General features: G+C 42.0%; 1 protein-coding gene and 1 pseudogene across 1 annotated transcript in view; one reads left to right on the top strand and one right to left on the bottom strand.

Annotated features, from left to right (window-relative positions):
* The window catches only part of ANAPC5 (anaphase promoting complex subunit 5), a 34,987-nt gene that overhangs the window by 4,065 nt on the left and 13,113 nt on the right, over nucleotides 1-17,809 (top strand). Inside the window, exons 4-9 of the mRNA XM_061141961.1 lie at nucleotides 507-699; nucleotides 8,825-8,891; nucleotides 11,344-11,445; nucleotides 12,441-12,631; nucleotides 16,882-16,963; nucleotides 17,631-17,720. Of these exons, the coding sequence (XP_060997944.1) occupies nucleotides 507-699; nucleotides 8,825-8,891; nucleotides 11,344-11,445; nucleotides 12,441-12,631; nucleotides 16,882-16,963; nucleotides 17,631-17,720 (725 nt within the window). The remainder of the gene's footprint in view (nucleotides 1-506; nucleotides 700-8,824; nucleotides 8,892-11,343; nucleotides 11,446-12,440; nucleotides 12,632-16,881; nucleotides 16,964-17,630; nucleotides 17,721-17,809) is intronic.
* Nucleotides 3,878-5,236, bottom strand: LOC133057933 (tetraspanin-33-like; annotated as a pseudogene).

Below are 17,809 nucleotides of genomic sequence, written 5' to 3'. Positions count from 1 at the left end.
GTTGTTATAGTTTATAAGTCTAGGGTATACATGAAGTTTCCTAGTGCTTTTCTGTTAGCTTTATAGCCGTGCTCCATCCACCTGACTTTTCTTTCCTGGTAGTTCTTATGTTATTCACCATCAGTTATTTGTTGATCTTCCATTTGCCAGTTTCTGGACTTAAACAGAGACTGGAAACTTTCTCTTAATGCAGATTACATTCTTGTGGTTGTGGGGAGAAGGGTGGGCAGATAGTAAAAAGTAAACAAATAGGATAACTTCTGATAGTTCTAACAGTCACGAGAAGATACATTGGCTGCATAAAAAGTGGAGTGTGGGTGGGAGGACTGAGCTTTTAATTAAAGAGAAAATCAGCTTCATAAAAGGTGATGAAAGAACATTCTTGGTGGAGGAAACAGTCTTTTTTTCAATTATTTTGAAGGAAGAATTGCAACAAATAGTCATTGACTTGGTGTAGCCCGGATTTTGAGTTACTGCCTTCGCCTGGTCTGTGTCTTGTTTTGTAGGCTTATTTCTGCGTCACATGATCTTGGCCTACAGTAAGCTGTCTTTCAGTCAAGTGTTTAAACTGTACACTGCCCTTCAGCAGTACTTCCAGAATGGTGAGAAAAAGACCATGGAAGATGCTGATATGGAACTTGCCAGCAGAGAGGAGGGTGAAAGGAAAATGGAAAAAGAAGAACTTGACGTATCTATAAGGTAACTTGGGTTTCTCCAGCGTGAATCCCTTTCCTGTGAAATAGCGTCATTACAGGCACAGTAAATCCTCATTCATCCAGAGTTTATGCATTGGCTGTCATCTTTTTGTCCCTCCAGATCCAGGAAGTAGACCTTTACAGGCTGCATCAGTTAATTCCTTCCCCTCTAACTTCTGATTGGGAGGCACTGATGGGAAGTCCAGAGGGTCAAGGAGAGTAAGGTCGGGGTGTTGATTCATTGGTTTCCTTCCTTCAAGGTCATGGTGGACTGGGTGTAGGGTCACCGCCTCCATCAGCTGGCCTGCTCTGCAGACCTCAAGGGTTCAGTTACTGGGAAGGTTTCCCAGGCCTGGTGCAAAAGGTGCCCCACTCTTCTCAGCCCTGGGGGTTGTATTACTCACTATGGCTTCTCCATCCCCTGCCACTGTTTCTGAAAGTGGTCCTTTATTAGATTCTTCTCATGTTACCCCATTTGAATATGCCATTTGTTTTCTGCTGGGACCCTGCACGGTAGTGTAGTGTTCATTATATCACAGTGAATTAACAATTGATTAATTCCGTGAAAACTTATTGAATGCCTCCTAAAGTTTAAGCCCTGGGTATGTGGTGGCACTGTTCAGCTAGTTGTTTAAGCTCAAAGCCTAGGTGTGTCCCTGGGTCCTTCCCCTCCTTCGCCCCAACAGCCAGTCCTGCAGATCCAGCCAGAACTTCCTCCACAGTATGTTTGGAATCAGTTCACTTCTTTCCGTTGCCCCTGCTTCCCCGATGGTCTCAGTACCTGGTCTCTTTCCTGGATGACTGCTCCAACCTCCTGGCTGTTTTCCCTGCCTCCACTCTTGTCTCCTCACTCTCAGTTTTGCCTGCAACATCCAAGGGAACCATCACGGATGTAAATCACACTACGTGTTCTTATGCCCCAAACCCTCCTTGACTGTCCATGGAATTTAGACAGAAATCGGAGCTACTGGGGCCCTGGTACCTGTCTGATCTGGCCCCTGTCATCTTCCTTACCTCTTTTTCCTGCTTCTCCCTTCACTGTCAGAGTCTAATGGCTCTGGCTTGATTTCAGTTTCTTGAATACGCCCAGCCAGGCTCTGCCTCAGGGTGCCTGGTTTACTCTCCCTGGCTTCTCACCTCCCTCGCTTCCTTTCAGCATTCAGCTCCCATGGCCTCACACAGGCCTTCCCTGACTACGTGTGTGAAGTAACCTCCATCCTAAGTACTTCCATCTTCTTTATTTCCTTTAAAACTCTCCTCAGTAAGCAACCTTTTGCATTTATTTACTTACTCATTTATATTTGCCTTTTTACTCCATTAACAGTTAAGACCCTCCTTCTCTGTTATATATCACCTCCTTTTCCTTAGTGCTTAGCCTGCAGTGTCTGAATACGTGTTGGACAAATGAGAATCAGAACATGTCATCCAATGAGACATGTCAAATGAGGGAATCAGAACATGTCATCCATTGCCCACACTGGTAACTAGCCCCATAAAACACTTTGTGTTGACTCCCTTCCCTTTGCTGTTTCACGTCCCCTCTTCCCAGCTGTTACCTGGGATCACCTCCCAAATAGACCACTTGTCTTTGGAGGGAAAAACGTGTGTGTGTGTGTGTGTGTGTGTGTGTGTGTGGTGTTTCATATTTCCTGATTTCAAGGAGCTCACGGACTGGGGAGGAAGACTGACATGGAAACAGACAATGCCAAGTAACAGTGTATTCAGAGCTCTGAGAGAAGCAAGTCCCACCTGCCCTGCATAGGCTGGCTGACCCCCTTAGGGGCTGGGGGGTATAGCCAGAGAATATTTCCCTGCAGTTCCTAGGAGTGGCCCTTGTATGGTTATGTGATTTGTTCAGCACACACTGGGAGCAGGAAGATTATAGTACCAGTGAGTACTTGCAAAAACTCAGACTTGCTCACAATGCTTCTCGTGGAGTGGAAAGGTTGTACCTTGTAGAGTTGAGTCTGGCTCTGGAGTCAGACCCCTGGATTTGAATTCTGACTCCTCCGCTCCCTCTCTTGGGCAGATCACCTTCTCTGTACCTCAGATTTCTCACCTGCAAAATGGGGCTTGTATCACCTCCTCAGAGGGTTGTTGTGAGAATTAAATGATAAATCTGTATAAAGTGTTCAGAACTGTGCCTGATAGACAGTAAACGTTGGACAAATATGTGCTATTCTTCTTGAAATGTCTCTTTTAAGAAGCTTCCAGGAGAAAATGTGATCTCTGTCCTAGTCCTAGCTACTTTATATGCTTTTAAAGTAGGAGAATGTCAATTCTTCAGAAGTGTTAAAATGCAGACTTTTCTTAATTAGGTTTGACTTTGTCCTAACTTAGTCTGATTTACTTAGGTCTAACTACATTGTTTCGATCCTATTCTAAGAATTCATTTGTGTGTAATGTAACAGTATGTCTAATGTTAAGCTGTATGGTTTCAGAAAATAGTATGCATTCAGTAAACTGAATTTCATCACTGAAATAGAGGAAATGTATTTAAATGTTATTCTAGGGAGTTCCCTGGTGGTCCAGTTGTTAGTACTCGGTGCGGTCACTGGTTGGGAAACTAAAGAGCCCACAAGCTGCACAGTGTGGCCAAAAAAAAAAAAAAAAAAAAGTCCCATTACAGAAGAACATGCAGACTGACACTTAGCTTCAGCTTTTCTTTTGCTTATTGTTGCTACGGGGCAGTATTTGTTTCCTGCAGTAAGAGAGGAGGCTTATAGAGTTATACCATGTGGGTTTGCAGCGGAGACTATTAGTCGCTGGAACTACATCTTCTCTGTGCTCCAAAAAGGACCTAACAAAAGTCCTTTTTAAAAAAAAAATTATTTATTTTTTGCTGTGCTGGGTCTTCAGTGCTACATGGACTTTCTCTAGCTGCAGAGAGTGGGGGTGGGGGGGCCTACTCTCTAGTTGCTTTGCATGGGCTTCTCATAGCAGTGGCTTCTTTTGTTGCAGAGCACAGGCTCCAGGGCCCAAGGGCTTCGGTAGTTATGGCTCCTGGGCTCTAGAACACAGGCTCAGTAGTTGTGATGCACAGGCTTAATTGCTCCATGGTATGTGGGATCTTCCTGGACCAGGGATCAAACCTGTGTCTCCTGCGTTGGCAGGTGGATTCTCTTTTTTTTTTTTTTCAATTGCTGTTGCTCAAGCATCTCTGCTCAGACAAAACAGAAACGTGAACCCAAATTATTGAGGTTAGAGAGAATACGAAATAACAATGCTGAAAGCTGGGATGGGGAGAGGAGGCACATCCTTCTCAGACTCGAGCCACCTGTGCACCCTGCCTTCTGCTGTCTGTGGAGTTTGCTTCCTCCCACTGTGCTGTGGCTTTCGGGCCTGAAATCCATTCTCCACTGGGCGCCGGCAGCTGTGACCACTGCTGTCGGCTGATGAGGCTCGCCTGTTGCCCTACCGAGGAGGTGCAGGATGGATCTTCAGTACCGTGAGTCCGCCTGGTGCTGCTGGTTTAAAGCTGTAGTTTGATCTGATCTTTGATCTGACTCACAAGGTTCATGAACAACAGGATTTCCACCAGCTGCGGGACCGCCAGACCCAGTGCTACACCACCAAGTATGAAGAGGTTGCTTTGTATCCAGTTGACCAATCTGTCAATACAGCCATGGGTGCAGATGACTTGACTAGCTTCCAAGTAGTCAAAGGCCTGCGTACCTTAGCCACACATGGTGTTGATCACTGCCTGGTTGGGGGTAGGCAAGCAACAGGAGTAAGGCCCAGAACAGTGCTCATGGCTGGGGTTGTCTTCTGAACAGTTGAAGTACATGTTCAGGGACCAGTCGTAGGAAATCCCTCCACAGCAGCTGAACTCCTTCTGGCCAAAAATCTATGAGGTTCTGAAGGTCCAAGTCATCTCGGTAGTGCACGATGGCATCATTGATAATCTCACTCACTTTGCCCTGCACCTTGTCTGAGAAGATGAAGCCCAGGACCCCAGCTGCCAGCTGTAGCAGGAACACAATGGTGAGACAGAGGGAGAACGTCTGCAGGAGATGTTCTCACAGAGAGATCATCTGATGTAGCCGCAGAAGGTGAGCAGGAACATGAGGATGCCCACCATAATCAGCAGAATGGCTGGGTCCACGGCCAGGCAGGCCAGCGCTGCCTCTCTATTTGCACTGGTGCCAACTGAACGGGGCACCCCCAGAACTGTCCTCCTTCCCTGGGGGGGACTCTCCTGGTGTGGACTTTACCTGGTGTGGCTAGGTAAAGGTTACAGGGAACAGAACTGCCCTCCCACAGGGAGAACACCAAGGGCCCAGAAGGGTCTGTGGCCTTTAATTTGAGGAACTAACAACTTAAGAGCCTTTATTCCCAGGCTTGAGAGAGGAAGAACCATTTTCACTCCAGAAAAGAATTAGAATGGCATTAGGCTCACTGGCTTTTGCCGATTCTATTTCCTGGAGATTTTGTGTAAAGGAATAGGAATGGAGGTTGAATTTCTCCGGAACAGAGCGAAGGGAGGGCTGAAGCCTCTGGTTAGTCTTTGCACCCAGAAGCCTACCTTCTTCCCTAGACATGCCCTAAGCCTAAAATGCAGGTGAATCTCAGAAGATTTGTGGGAGCTTGGGGAAATCCAGGTGAACTGGCTTGGGTGGCCAGGCAGAGTAAACCTCCAGGATTTGGCTAGAGGGTAGCTGCCCCCTTAGCTGCATAGCTTCTGTGGGAGGAGGGCTGAAGGACCAGGGGTGAAAGGGGCTGGCAGGCTGGTTCTTCACCATTGAGCCACCAAGGAAGCCCCAAAAGTCCCTTTTAACTAACAAAGATTTCTATCAAAAGTAGGAAGTCTTTGGTGTTTCTTCATTTGTCAATGATTTAATAAAAATCTCCCAACTTCATTAATTTATTCAACAAATGCTTATTCAGTGCTTCTGGTGCGCCAGGTACTATGTTAGGTGCTGTGCTGTCAGCCCGGAGGAGAAAGTCCCGGTCCTCGTGGAGTTTACCTGGGGAGGGTGAGACGGGAATCGAGAGGTAACTACGTTAACAAGTAATGTAACTTCAGAGCCTGCCATGCGGGAAAGGAACACCTAGTGCTCCAGGATACAGAGTAACTGTGGGATGCTGTCAGGAAACGGCCCTTTAAGACTGGGAGCTTGCTGACAGAGGAACCAGCCCTGAGAAGAGTTGTCGGAGCACATGCAGACTCACAGCTCCCAAGACAGGACAAGCTGACATACTGGAGGGACAGAAGGAGGACAGTGTGGCCTGAGCACATGAGGCCAGGAGGAGGGGCTAGGTCACCCCTCTGGTCACATACCTCCAAGCGTTCAGGTCCTCATGGCCTCCTTGGGTGTTTTGAAACTGTTCCCTGTCTCAGTCCCTCCCCTCCCTTGCTTTTGTTGCTACCCTGCTCAGAAATCTCCAGAGACAGAGTCTCCCAGCCTGGTGTCTGAGGTGTTCCCCAGTTGCCCTTTCTGACCTCAATTTCTGTTCCTCAACATGGGTCCTTTACCCCAGCCGTGCAACCCTGCTCGTATCCCTCCAAGAGGCCGGGCGTTTTCCCATTCTGCGTCTTTTGTTTTCCTTTCCTAGAATGCCTTCTTCCATCCTCATCATTTCTCCACTCCTTCCCCACTTTTAAAGTCCTCACTACTCCAGGTGGAGTGGTTTCTCCTGTTTCTAATGCAGAGATAATATTCATTCATTCATATTGTTTACTGCCATCATGCCACATGGGCTGGACTTAGCCTTCACCAAGACCATGAGCCCATAAAGACATTGTATTTTCAGGGACCTAGACTTGTGTTTTATGTGTGCCCCTGGCCCCATTTGTTGATGGTTTAATCCTGTTGTATTTTAAAAATTTCAATTATAGTGGGTGATTTAAGCACTTTAGAGTAGTTTCCAGAGTCCTTTTGAAAATCAGATGAATGCCATGTACTATCCTTGCATTAAAAATATGTGTTTTGCTTGCAGTTTTACAAGGTTCATGGGCTCCTAAAGTCCTTCATAGGCCCAGGTTAAATGCCTTTGATATACAGCCACTTGTAAGTCTAAAATTCTGTCTCAGCTGGTAATTGGATTCATAAACAAATTTATTTGAATCCTTTTCCTAAATGAATAACACCCTTCCTAAACTGAATACCTTTGTGGCTTGTTAAGAGTTACTTTCTCTGGCATGTATTTGAGGCCCTGAGGAAGCACAGGAGTCAGTAAAAGGATGGTTTGGGTGGTGGTATTCTCACTTGCTTTTCCCAACCTTGTTCACGTTGGCCACTGTTGCCAACTTTTCACTGTTGTGAAAAGTGAAAGTGAAGTCGCTCAGTTGTGTCCAAGGCCAAACTTGATCTTTATTTATAGTAAATCTATTTGCCTTTATTTGTAGCTTTTTTGCTTTGTGTGATTTTGGTTCTATTTTATTAATGTTTATTGTTCTTATGTCCTTTATTATAAACTACCTCAAATCTTTTTGGGGAAAGGGTTAAGTAAATAAAGCATCTGGTGACGGTGAGCATCATGGACCTCAGAGGAGGGTGGGCCGGGAGCAGTGTATCCCATTTCATACAAATCCTCATTGTCCTCTAGCCTTTTTGTGTACTACTGTATTTATTTCAAGACTTGGGCTTACTTTCTTTGAGTGATATGTTAAGAAAAAAGGGCATCTTATTGCCCAGACACTTCACTCTTTTCTGAGAACCTGGCCTAGGAATTTTCTTTCCACTTCCCTTTAGGTCACTGTTGTTTCAGTGATCTTTGTTGTACCAGGTCGGGGCTGGTCCTGGGCATCTCTGATACCTGCAGAATCTGATATACTTGCTGCCTTGTGAAACCAAGAGAATATTAGAGCAGCTTTTCCCAGAGTATTTTCTATGGGATGCTAGCCCTTCTTGATAGATGTGAGGAAAGAATTCCTTGTTCAGATGAGTTTGGTAAATGGGGCATTAAACAAAAGTGAATAAAGTGTCTCTCTGTTGGATTTATTTAATAGGGGACTTGAATCTCCAAGGAGGAGAGGGTATACAGCTGTCCCCAAGTGATTTAAGCTCAGCAGCATTTTTTTTTCTTTTAGAATATCCATTTCCATATTGTTTGCATGAAACAGTTTGAGAACTGCTGTATTAGAGTGCTTATAGAGATATTGTTGAGTAAATATTAATTTTTATATTTATTATAATCCTGTATAGAGAAGGCATTTCTTCAGAGTCATGTGGCAAAAGGGTATTATTCATACCCTGTTCTCAAAAATAAGACTGTGCATGCATAGATTTCTCAAGTTTAGATTTTTATCAGTATATATCTTGTTTATTTGTTCTGTGTAATCTCAGCTTCTAGGCAAATGGTTATTTCTTAGATGAATCCTCTTTTTCTTGAGCACAGCACTGTCTTATATCTGTAGTGAGGCGTGTGAAACTATTCATTTATCTCCCAAACTCTGAGTGCCCGTTGTGTGCCTGGGTGTTGATGTACGAATATAAGAACAGCCAGTGTGATGGTAGTAGATGCTGTGACCCATGTTTCTGGGAGACAGTGGGAGCTCAAATGAGAGATGTCAGGAGTGATTCTTGGAGGATATGGCACTTCAGGTATTCTTGAATGATGGATGGTGCAACAGTCCAACAGTAGATAGAAAAATGGGCATTGCAGGTCAAGGAAGTGGCGGGTGTGCATCTTGGCATGATAGGAAATTGTAAGGAGTTCATCAGGGCTGGGGTGTAGATGAGAAGGCGGAAGAGAGAGGTAGGACCACTCAGGAAGTGTTACACCTGCCCTGCTAAGCAATGTGGGCTTTATTCTGGAAGGTAATGGGATTCCCCAGAGGGGTTTTAAATCAGGGATGATATACTTGCGGCATGTGGGATCCTGGTTCCCTGACCAGGGATCCAACCATCATCCCTTGCATTGGAAGCAGAATCTTAACCACTGGACCACCAGGGAAGTCCCTAGACTTGCATTTTAGAAAGGTCATGCTGGAGGCTGTATAGAGTTGAGATCTGCTTATTAAATTGTGTAAACTTTATCAGGTCATTCAGCATCATTCCTGAGAAGAGAGAATTAATTTTAAAAGTTTTTAAGCTTTTCTGATGAAGAATCTATTTGACTTTGTAAGCATTACCATTTTCACTATTGTGTAATTCTTTATTGTTTTTACTTAATTTTTTTTCCAGAGAAGAAGAGGTATCTTGCAGTGGGCCTCTGTCCCAAAAACAAGCAGAATTTTTTCTTTCTCAACAGGTAAGTTGGTTCTGTGATTTGTCATAATTTTTTTCTTTTTAATTCTGTGACATTATTTGTTGTTGCTGTTCCGTTGCTCAGTCATGTCCGATTCTTTGTGACCCCATGGACTGCGGCACGCCAGCCTTCTCTGTCCTTCACCGTCTCCTGTCATGACATATGTTTGTTATGTGAGTAGGTTTATTAGTAAAGTGGCATTATTCTTACTCTTGGTCCTTTTTTCTTCACTAACAATGCAACTGTAGCTATATGTCCCTCCCTATTTTGTATGTGATTTTATTTCTCTATTAGAGTCGTAATGCATGTTCATTTAGTCATGGTGTCTGACTAACTCAGCCCCAAAACGTGATTTGGAAGACTTACTACCCTTTTCCCAACTTTTCATCAAGGACATTTTTAAGCAGAAATAAAATTGGAAAGCATTGTACGGCAAATATCCACATACCCATCATCTGGGTCCTACAATTAATATTTTGCTCTGTTTATCATATATCTACCCATCTAGTCACCATTTCATCTTATTTTTTGGATACGTTTCAAGTTGTGAACACCAGTACACTTTAGCTCAGACATTTCTTACTGGTGTTTTCGAACCTACTTTAGAATTTTTTTTATTTGGTAATACAGGCTGAACATTTTTCTTTCATGTTGTTTTTAGCAAAGAATTTTGATTTTTGCTCTATTTTTAAGTTTACTCTAATTTTATTATTAATTTTCTTTCTGCCAAAAGATGTAATGTTTAGATCTAGATGCAGATAATAGAGTCACCACTGCAAATGAATTTTAGACAGATTAGAAAAACCCATCTAGACAATTGGTTACCTGTAGAGGAGAAAATAAAGCTGGACCCTCACCTCATCTTTGCACCTCAGTACTTTCCAGGTGGATTAAAGGCTTCACTGTAAACATTTAAAGTTATAATTAGACTAGAAGGAACTCCATAGTAACTTTTAACTGATCTCTGGGTGGGGAGCTTTCTAAACATAAAAACTGTGGAAGAAAACATGTGGGAGATCATTTGATTTTTTTCAACATAAAAATGAAAAATGTCTGCATGTTAGTACATGTTCTGACAAAATTAGAAGTCAAACAACAAAATGGGAAAAGGATTTGCAATACATATGACAAAGAGTTGATACTTTTGCTTTAAAAATGGTATTTTCAAAGACCAGTTGATGATGAGACAAATGTATATTATTAAGTGAAAAGGGCAGATAGTAAAATGATAGATTCTAACTTTGTTAAAAACGTGTGCATGCTGCCGCTGCTGCTGTCACTTCAGTCGTATCCGACTCTGCGGCCCCATAGACGGCAGCCCACCAGTGTATGTGTATAAGCACACACACACACAAACACACATGCATATACACACACATAGAAAAAAGACTGGAATAGGATACACTGACAGTGTTATTTCTGGATGGAGGAGTAACATGATTTTCTGTGTGCTTTTCTGTTTTCTTCTATATGCTTTTTCATATTTTTGGAATCTTCTATAATGCTACAATCAATTAAAATAGAGTTAGAAATTATTGTTACTCAAAAATTTGTCTAGGTAAAATTGAAGCGTCTATAACCCAGTTAAGTACTAATCATTAATTTAGAAGTAGTTTTCTATGTATTTTATATAATCGTTGCTAGTAACGTCCATATGAAACAGATAACCAGGAGAAGGGCAAGTGTGTGCCAGGAGGCTCTCTGCCAGACTATGAATATATACTTCCTGCCTTGAAGGCACTTACAGTCTGGGGTTGGGGTCAGCTAGCACTTTTAATATAATTTAGTAAGTAGTGCAGGAAGGGTTAGTGCAGGGGGCTTATAGGAGCATGTAGGTGCTTATGGGAGAAGCAGGTGGCTGAAATCTAAACTGGGCCCTGAAGGCTGAGCAGGCGTTTGCATGCAAGAGTATGTGGGTGGGGTTGGTGGTTGCGAGACATAATTCCAGGAAGAGGAAACAGTGTTCTGCAAGGTCAAGAGGAGAGTGTAGGAGCTTTCTTGGTGGCTCAGTGGTAAAGAATCCGCCTGCCAATGCAGGAGACACAGGTTTGATCCCTAGTCCAGGAAGATCCCACTTGGTGGGGAGCAACTCGGCCCATGTGCCATAACCATTGAGCCTGTGCTCTAGAGGCCGGGAGCCATAACCACTGAGCTCATGTGCTGCAACTGCTGAAGTGCCTAGAACCTGCGCTCTGTGACAAGAGAAGCCACTGGAATGAGAAGCCTGTGCACCGCAGCTAGAGTAGCCCCCACTTGCTGCAACTAGAGAAAAGCCCGCACAGCAACGAAGACCCAGCACAGCCAAAAATAAACAAATGAATAAAATTGTTTTTTTTAAAAAAGAGGAAAGTGTAGGTGCAGAAAAGAAAGTAAGCAGGTGATGCTATTTAGTATATGTGTCCATATGTTTATTGGCCATTTCTTCCTACTGAGAGTTGTCATTTTTAACTTTCAGGCTTCTTTGTTGAAGAATGATGAGACCAAGGCCCTCACTCCAGCTTCTTTGCAGAAAGAGTTGAACAACTTGTTGAAATTTAATCCTGATTTTGCTGAAGCGGTGAGCCTCTTCCAGAATGTGTTCCTAAATTAGAAAGCAGGGACAAGACTGTTGAATAGTTGAGTAAATGTGGATTGGCCCGCTGACCTGGGTTCTTGGAAGGAAATCCTGCGGTTGGCACGTAATTGACTTAGCCTAGGCTCCTCCCCAACACCGAGGCCCAGGAGGGATTTCTTCAATCTATTGATGTTCTCTTTCATTCATCATCTCTCTGATGTTGTGAATTATGGACAGGAGATGAAGGAGATGACAGACTGATTTGTTTTTTTTAAGTTTGAGGCCCCAAAATTCTTTTCTCCTCTTTTGTAAATGTTTTTGTTGTTGTTGTCTTATATATTTTTTAAGTTAAAATAATTCTATTCTTTATTGAATTTTTATCCTGAGAACTTTCTTAATAGCACCTGGGTTTTGCCATCTGACTTGATCCACATATAGAAATACATCTGCTTTGCTCCTTAGTAACTGGGATCTGCCTGCTGGAGGGAGTTTTAATTCAGGGAGCCAAACAAAATGAAAATAGTGTCAAAATAGAAGATAATTAACTTCTAAAACTAATAAAGTAGTAAAAGTCTCACTGGGTTTTAACTTGGACATTTAGAAAAATTGGTTTTATATTTGTATGAATTCAGGTTTTAAGACCTTTTTTTTTTTTAATACTTACCCAATTCCTTAATACCCAAGCTAGGTGATTCCCCCTCCATCCTCATGTATAATCCATGGATCCTAATATAACCAGTGGATGAATATTTAGGACAAAACTCTGACACCCATGCTGGTGGAATTCCCTTTTTTTTGTTTGGGGACACATTCTGGGGGAGAAACCAGCTAATGTACCTTAAGTCTATTTTATTCTGCCTGTGGGGAAGAGATTAAGCTAAACTGTGACTTAGGAGGGTAGGGGATACGTGGATGTCTACAGCCAGTGGACCTCTCTGAATTAATCTGACACAAGAGGAACAGAACATTTAAAATATGTTGAATGTTCCTCCTTTTAGCACTACCTCAGCTACTTAAACAACCTCCGAGTTCAAGACGTTTTCAGTTCAACACACAGCCTCCTTCATTATTTTGACCGCCTGATTCTTACTGGAGCCGAAAGCAAAAGTAACGGGGAAGAGGGCTATGGCCGGAGCCTGAGATACGCGGCTCTAAACCTGGCCGCCCTGCACTGCCGCTTTGGTCACTAGTAAGTGTATAAACTTTTGTCTATGTAGAAATTGAAGAAATTATCTCTCAAATGTTAATTGAGATGTGTTTTTAAAAATAGGCTGTATTTGACTTAGAGAATGAACTTCATGGTTAAGGGTGGGGGGTAGGGATTGACGTGCACACACTGTTTTTATATTTAAAATAGATAACCAGCAAGGACCTACTGCGTAGCAAAGGAACTCTGTTCAATATTACATAATAATCTAAATGGGAAAATAATTTGAAAAAGAACAGATACATGTATTTAATAGATGTATAACCAAATCACTTTGCTGTATGCTGAAACTAACACAACATTGTTAATCAACTCTACTCCAATATAAAATAAAAAGCTTAAAAAATATGCCGTATATTTTTTAAAAAGGAGGAGGAAGGGGAAGAAAAGAGAAAAAGAGATTGTTCAACCTGACCTTGTCAATAACTTGCAAAGAAGGAAGCTTTTTGCACTGAACAGAAGATAATAAAACCCTCTGCCTAAAGAGTCTGCCCCCTGGAGTCACTATTTAGCATTACCGTCTAAGTGCTTGGCCTCTTGCATTACTTCTAAGAACAACCGGCACTGAATTAAAAGGAAATTAGGTCATTAGGCCAGAGATTCCCAACAGGATTTTTCAGAGGAAATAATGGGTATGTAAAAGTTATTTTCAGTATTTGAAAAAGCTAAAAGGAAGCTGTGCCTTTATTTGACAAAAGACTATGTGGCTTGCCGAAAGTCACGTTTGTGTTTTTGGTTGGAATTCAGGGGGCTCAGTGAGGTGACACTGACTTATGCCATTATTAAGGTATGCCTATGATTTTAATAAATAAAAATAGGAAATTGATCAGTTATTTTATTAATATTTTAGTAAATAGAGTTAACAGGATAAAGTCTTTCAAAATATGGGATCTATTTTGAAAATAATGAAATAACGTGAATAATGGTGAAAAGGTAGGAAATTACTAACTGATAGAGTCTCTCCGCCTCCCTGTGGCTTTTTCCCATTTAAGAAAAATTGGTTTCTGACACAGGCATCTTTGAGTCGAGACTAGAGTGTATTTCTAGAAGTGTAGTGTCCAAAGTTCAAGAACTGAGACTTCTACACCTTGCTCTATGGCCCAGGCAACAACAAGGAAATTCTATTAACTTCTGATTGTCACATTTTCAAAGGGACTTAGACAAGCTGGAGCTTGCCTGGGGGACAGTCTCACTGGAGGCATTCAAAGCCATTCCATGTAAATAGTGTGGGAAGGATGTGAGACTGTGTAGCCTGGAAAAGAAACAGTTTAGCCAAGCGTGTATTTGACATCTCTCTGTAGTGAAGGTAGTGTGAAAAGTACTTAGATTGATCAAGGGTGTGACTACTAGAGGAGATTGAGAGCTGGTAAGTGCCAGTTAAAGGGCAAAACATTTTTGCTGTTTATGAGGAGGAGATTTCTTTGTATAGAACCTTCGGAGAAAAGTGTCAGCAGAGTGCTAAGGTGTGCAGCGGGGGTGACATTCAGAGAATTCAAGCCTCTGATACTTGAACCAAAAAATGTTTAAGGCTACTCTGAACTCCATGATTTTGTGAGATTCCATGTTCTAAGAGTCAACTTCTTTTTGTCTGCCCAGCTTTAGTAACCTCTTTGATCACAGCCTTTCATGTTTTATGTACTCGTAATAAATAGCAACATCATTTGAATATTTGCCAATAACCTGTTTCCGTGTTACACACAGCTTGCCCTTGCATTTGGAAGTTTGTGTGTAGTCTGATAGATACAAATAATTAGTCTGTTGATGTATAGAATTTCTCCGTGTTTGCAATATTATCAATGGATAGGCAGCTAACTGTACAGAATTAATTACTAGTTAATTTCTGATTTACTCAACTCCAGGCTTCTTTATTTTTAGTCCTGGAGCTATGAGACTGTATAACTGTCACTGAGCTAATAGGATTGTGATAATTTCTTAAAAATCTTTATAGTTACTTGTTGAGTGTCTGTTATGTACTAGGCATTGTTCTAGGTGCTGAGGATACAGCAGTGGAAAAAAAAATGTGCTCTGTTCTCATGGAGCTTGCAATGGGAGAAGTAAATAATAAATAACACTAAACGTAATTTATCAGGTAGTGATAGATCAGGATAAGGGATTAAAGAGAGATGATAAGTGTTATTATTTTCATAAGTAACACTCTTCTTCCAGATAATTGCACAGGTCTTAATCTTCAACCTTTGTTAATATTTGAATAGAGATTTGAAGGATTTGAGGCAGTGAGTAATCTGTGTGTGTATCTGGAGAAAGAGTATTCATATCACCTAGGACAGCAAGTACAAAGGCCCTGAGGCAGGATTTACTGGGCATGTTTGAGGAGGAACAATGACAGAATGACTTATGGTCAGAATGACGTAAGTAAGGGGGGAGTAGAGGAGGATGAGGTCATAGAAGTGGCAGAGGTCAGAGCATTTAGGGTCCTGTAGGCCTGGAGAATCCCAGAGACAGAGCAGCCTGGTGGGCTGCCGTCTATGGGGTCGCGCAGAGTCGGACACGGCTGAAGCGACATAGCAGCGGTAGCAGCAGGCCCAACTAAGGACGTTGGCGTTTACTCTGAATGACATAGGAAGTAGTTATGAGAGGCTGCAGATCTTTCTGCTCTGGCATTTTGCAAACAGTATGACAGCCAGCATGTTTCAAATATTTCAACCAGTTTGCTTCTTGCTATTTAATGAAAATTTTTATCAGAGGCTTTTCTGATTAGCAGCAATGGAAAACCATTGATTCTTCAAGGATTTGCCAGAAACTTTGAAGTTTCTGTGTTGGTAATCTACTTTTTCTTCCTGTCTGGGAAAAATAATCTTTCTTTAGTTCTGTTTTAGCATCCTATCTGTACAATTCTCCCAGAAGACTTTTTCTAAACATAATTTATTTGGTCATCAGATGTTCAACAAAGTTACATCGACTGGTATTTATAAGGGGCCTCTGTGTGAAGATGTACTTCCTGCCTTCAAATAGCTTATATTCTGGTGCATCTAAGCATTAAAAGGGATTTAAAAGAAATATAAAATAGGTAAAAATGTTTCTTTATCCAAACAGGTAGTATTGAGGAAGAATTCAGCTCTCCCAGTTAAAATTAATAAAATTAATATTGCTCTTGTTGAAAGAAAATTTTGCATAAAATTTTCCCTACATAAGTGATACCCATAGAATTTCTGATTCTATTTTGAGATCTCAGTGACCCAGCATTTACAGAATTTTTGTGACTTGCCACTGGGGAACCCCAAGTTTAAGACATTGCTGGTGCCCCCTGCAGGTTAAAGAAATAAAACTAACAGATTAAATAGAGGGTGATACAAAATAGTATTCATATTTAATTAAGCACTGCAAGTAGATACTTTTTCTATGGGCTTTTTCAGAAGTGAAGGCTCAGTGGGGCCAAGAATAGTTGACTGAATTTCCACAGAAGTTGCAAGGTTAGGGGAGACATCCCAGTTGGAGAGGAGCCACATGAGCAGAAAAAAGAAATCTCAAAAGTGAAAATCTTCCAAATACTTTTCAAAACTAGTTTTGAAAAAATTTATAAAAGTATCAAATACCATAGTTCACAAAATTTTTCAAATAATGCCGAAAGGAAGGTGATGAAAAGTAAAACCTTATATCCTCTCCTTGTCCCTCCCCTCGGCAGAGTGTGTGTGTGTGTGCACGCACACACGTGTGCACATGTTCATGCACTCAGTCACTCAATTGTGTCCAACTCTTGTGACCCCATGGACTGTAGCACCCCAGGCTCCTCTGTCCATGGGATTTCCCAGGCAAGAATACTGGAGCAGGTTGCCATTTTCTTCTCCATTGGATCTTCCCAACTCAGGGATTGAACCTGCATCTCTTGCATCTCCTGCATTGGCAGGAGGATTCTTTTATTTTTATTTTTTAATTTTTTTAGGAGGATTCTTTTAATGCTAAGCCACCTAGGAAGCCCTCAGCATTAGACAACTAAAAAAAAAAAAAATCTTAGGAGCTGAGATAGGGAAAAACCAGTACTTCAGATCCCTTTTAGTAGAACTCCACCTTAGAAGGGACATGTTCTGTGTCTCTATTGTAACTGTTTCTTTTGCTTCTGGGATGGGGGTGTCTGTGAGGACTAAGCCCCCAGTTTCAACTTCCAACCCAGAGGCCTGCACGCTGGTGAATTACCATACAGATGACTTCCTGTTACCGTTGCTTACACATGTTTGCGGTTGTTAATGAGTTATTAATGTTCAGTCTGTCGTTAGTCAACAGGCAGAGCTTGCCCTGCAGGAGGCGATTAGGATTGCCCAGGAGTCCAACGATCACGTGTGTCTCCAGCATTGCTTGGTGAGGCCACCCTCCTGTCTTGGAAGTTCTGCCTGTGGGTTGGGTTGTTGGCATCTGAAAGGCCCTATATGAATTAGGTTGTTTTGCAGTTGGAAGGTCCTCAGTGGTGATGGTAAACTAGTTAGATGGTCAGGGGGATTCAGGAAAGGCAACCCAGCTGTGTTTATCTTTCTTAATTCTTGATGTCCATTTTGTTTGGGGGCATTTCTTGTCTACAAATTGAAATGCAGCTTGCCATGCAAAACTGTCACACTAGACACTGGCATGAAGGAAATGTGTCTGCAGCACCTGGTAACTGGATAAGAGCTTGTGCTGTCAAAGCGTCATCACCAAGCACATCATCAAACAAGTAGAACCCAGTTCAGCAACCACCTGAGAATTTCACTTTCTCACTTCCAAGGCTTCCACGGGCCTCATGTCTTTTTTTTTTCTGGAACATTTGCCACTCACGGCTCTCAGAGGTGAAGAAGATAAATGGCTTGTTTATTTCAGTCTGATGGTTTTAATGTGTTAGATGGGTTTCATTTCAGTTCATAATTTGTGAAAGTGTGTTTTAGAGGGCTTATTTTGTCCCTTGTTAATTTGTTCTTATAACCATGCTGATGCTTTCAGTAGAACATTAGCCATTATCGTTGTTTTGATACATTTTGATGACTTCTCTTGCCAGAGCTGGCTTTACGTGCTGGGACAGAAGAGATCTGATAGCTATGTTCTGCTGGAACATTCTGTGAAGAAAGCTGTACATTTTGGGTTACCAGTAAGGCTCATCTTTCTATGAGATTATTTAAACAATTGGGGTGGTTTTATTCTTGGTAGTTTCATGTGACCTTAATTATTAATTAAACC

This window comes from Dama dama, chromosome 5 (assembly GCF_033118175.1).
Source record: "Dama dama isolate Ldn47 chromosome 5, ASM3311817v1, whole genome shotgun sequence".
Taxonomy (NCBI): domain Eukaryota; kingdom Metazoa; phylum Chordata; class Mammalia; order Artiodactyla; family Cervidae; genus Dama; species Dama dama.
This window is presented reverse-complemented; position numbering and strand designations above follow the sequence as displayed.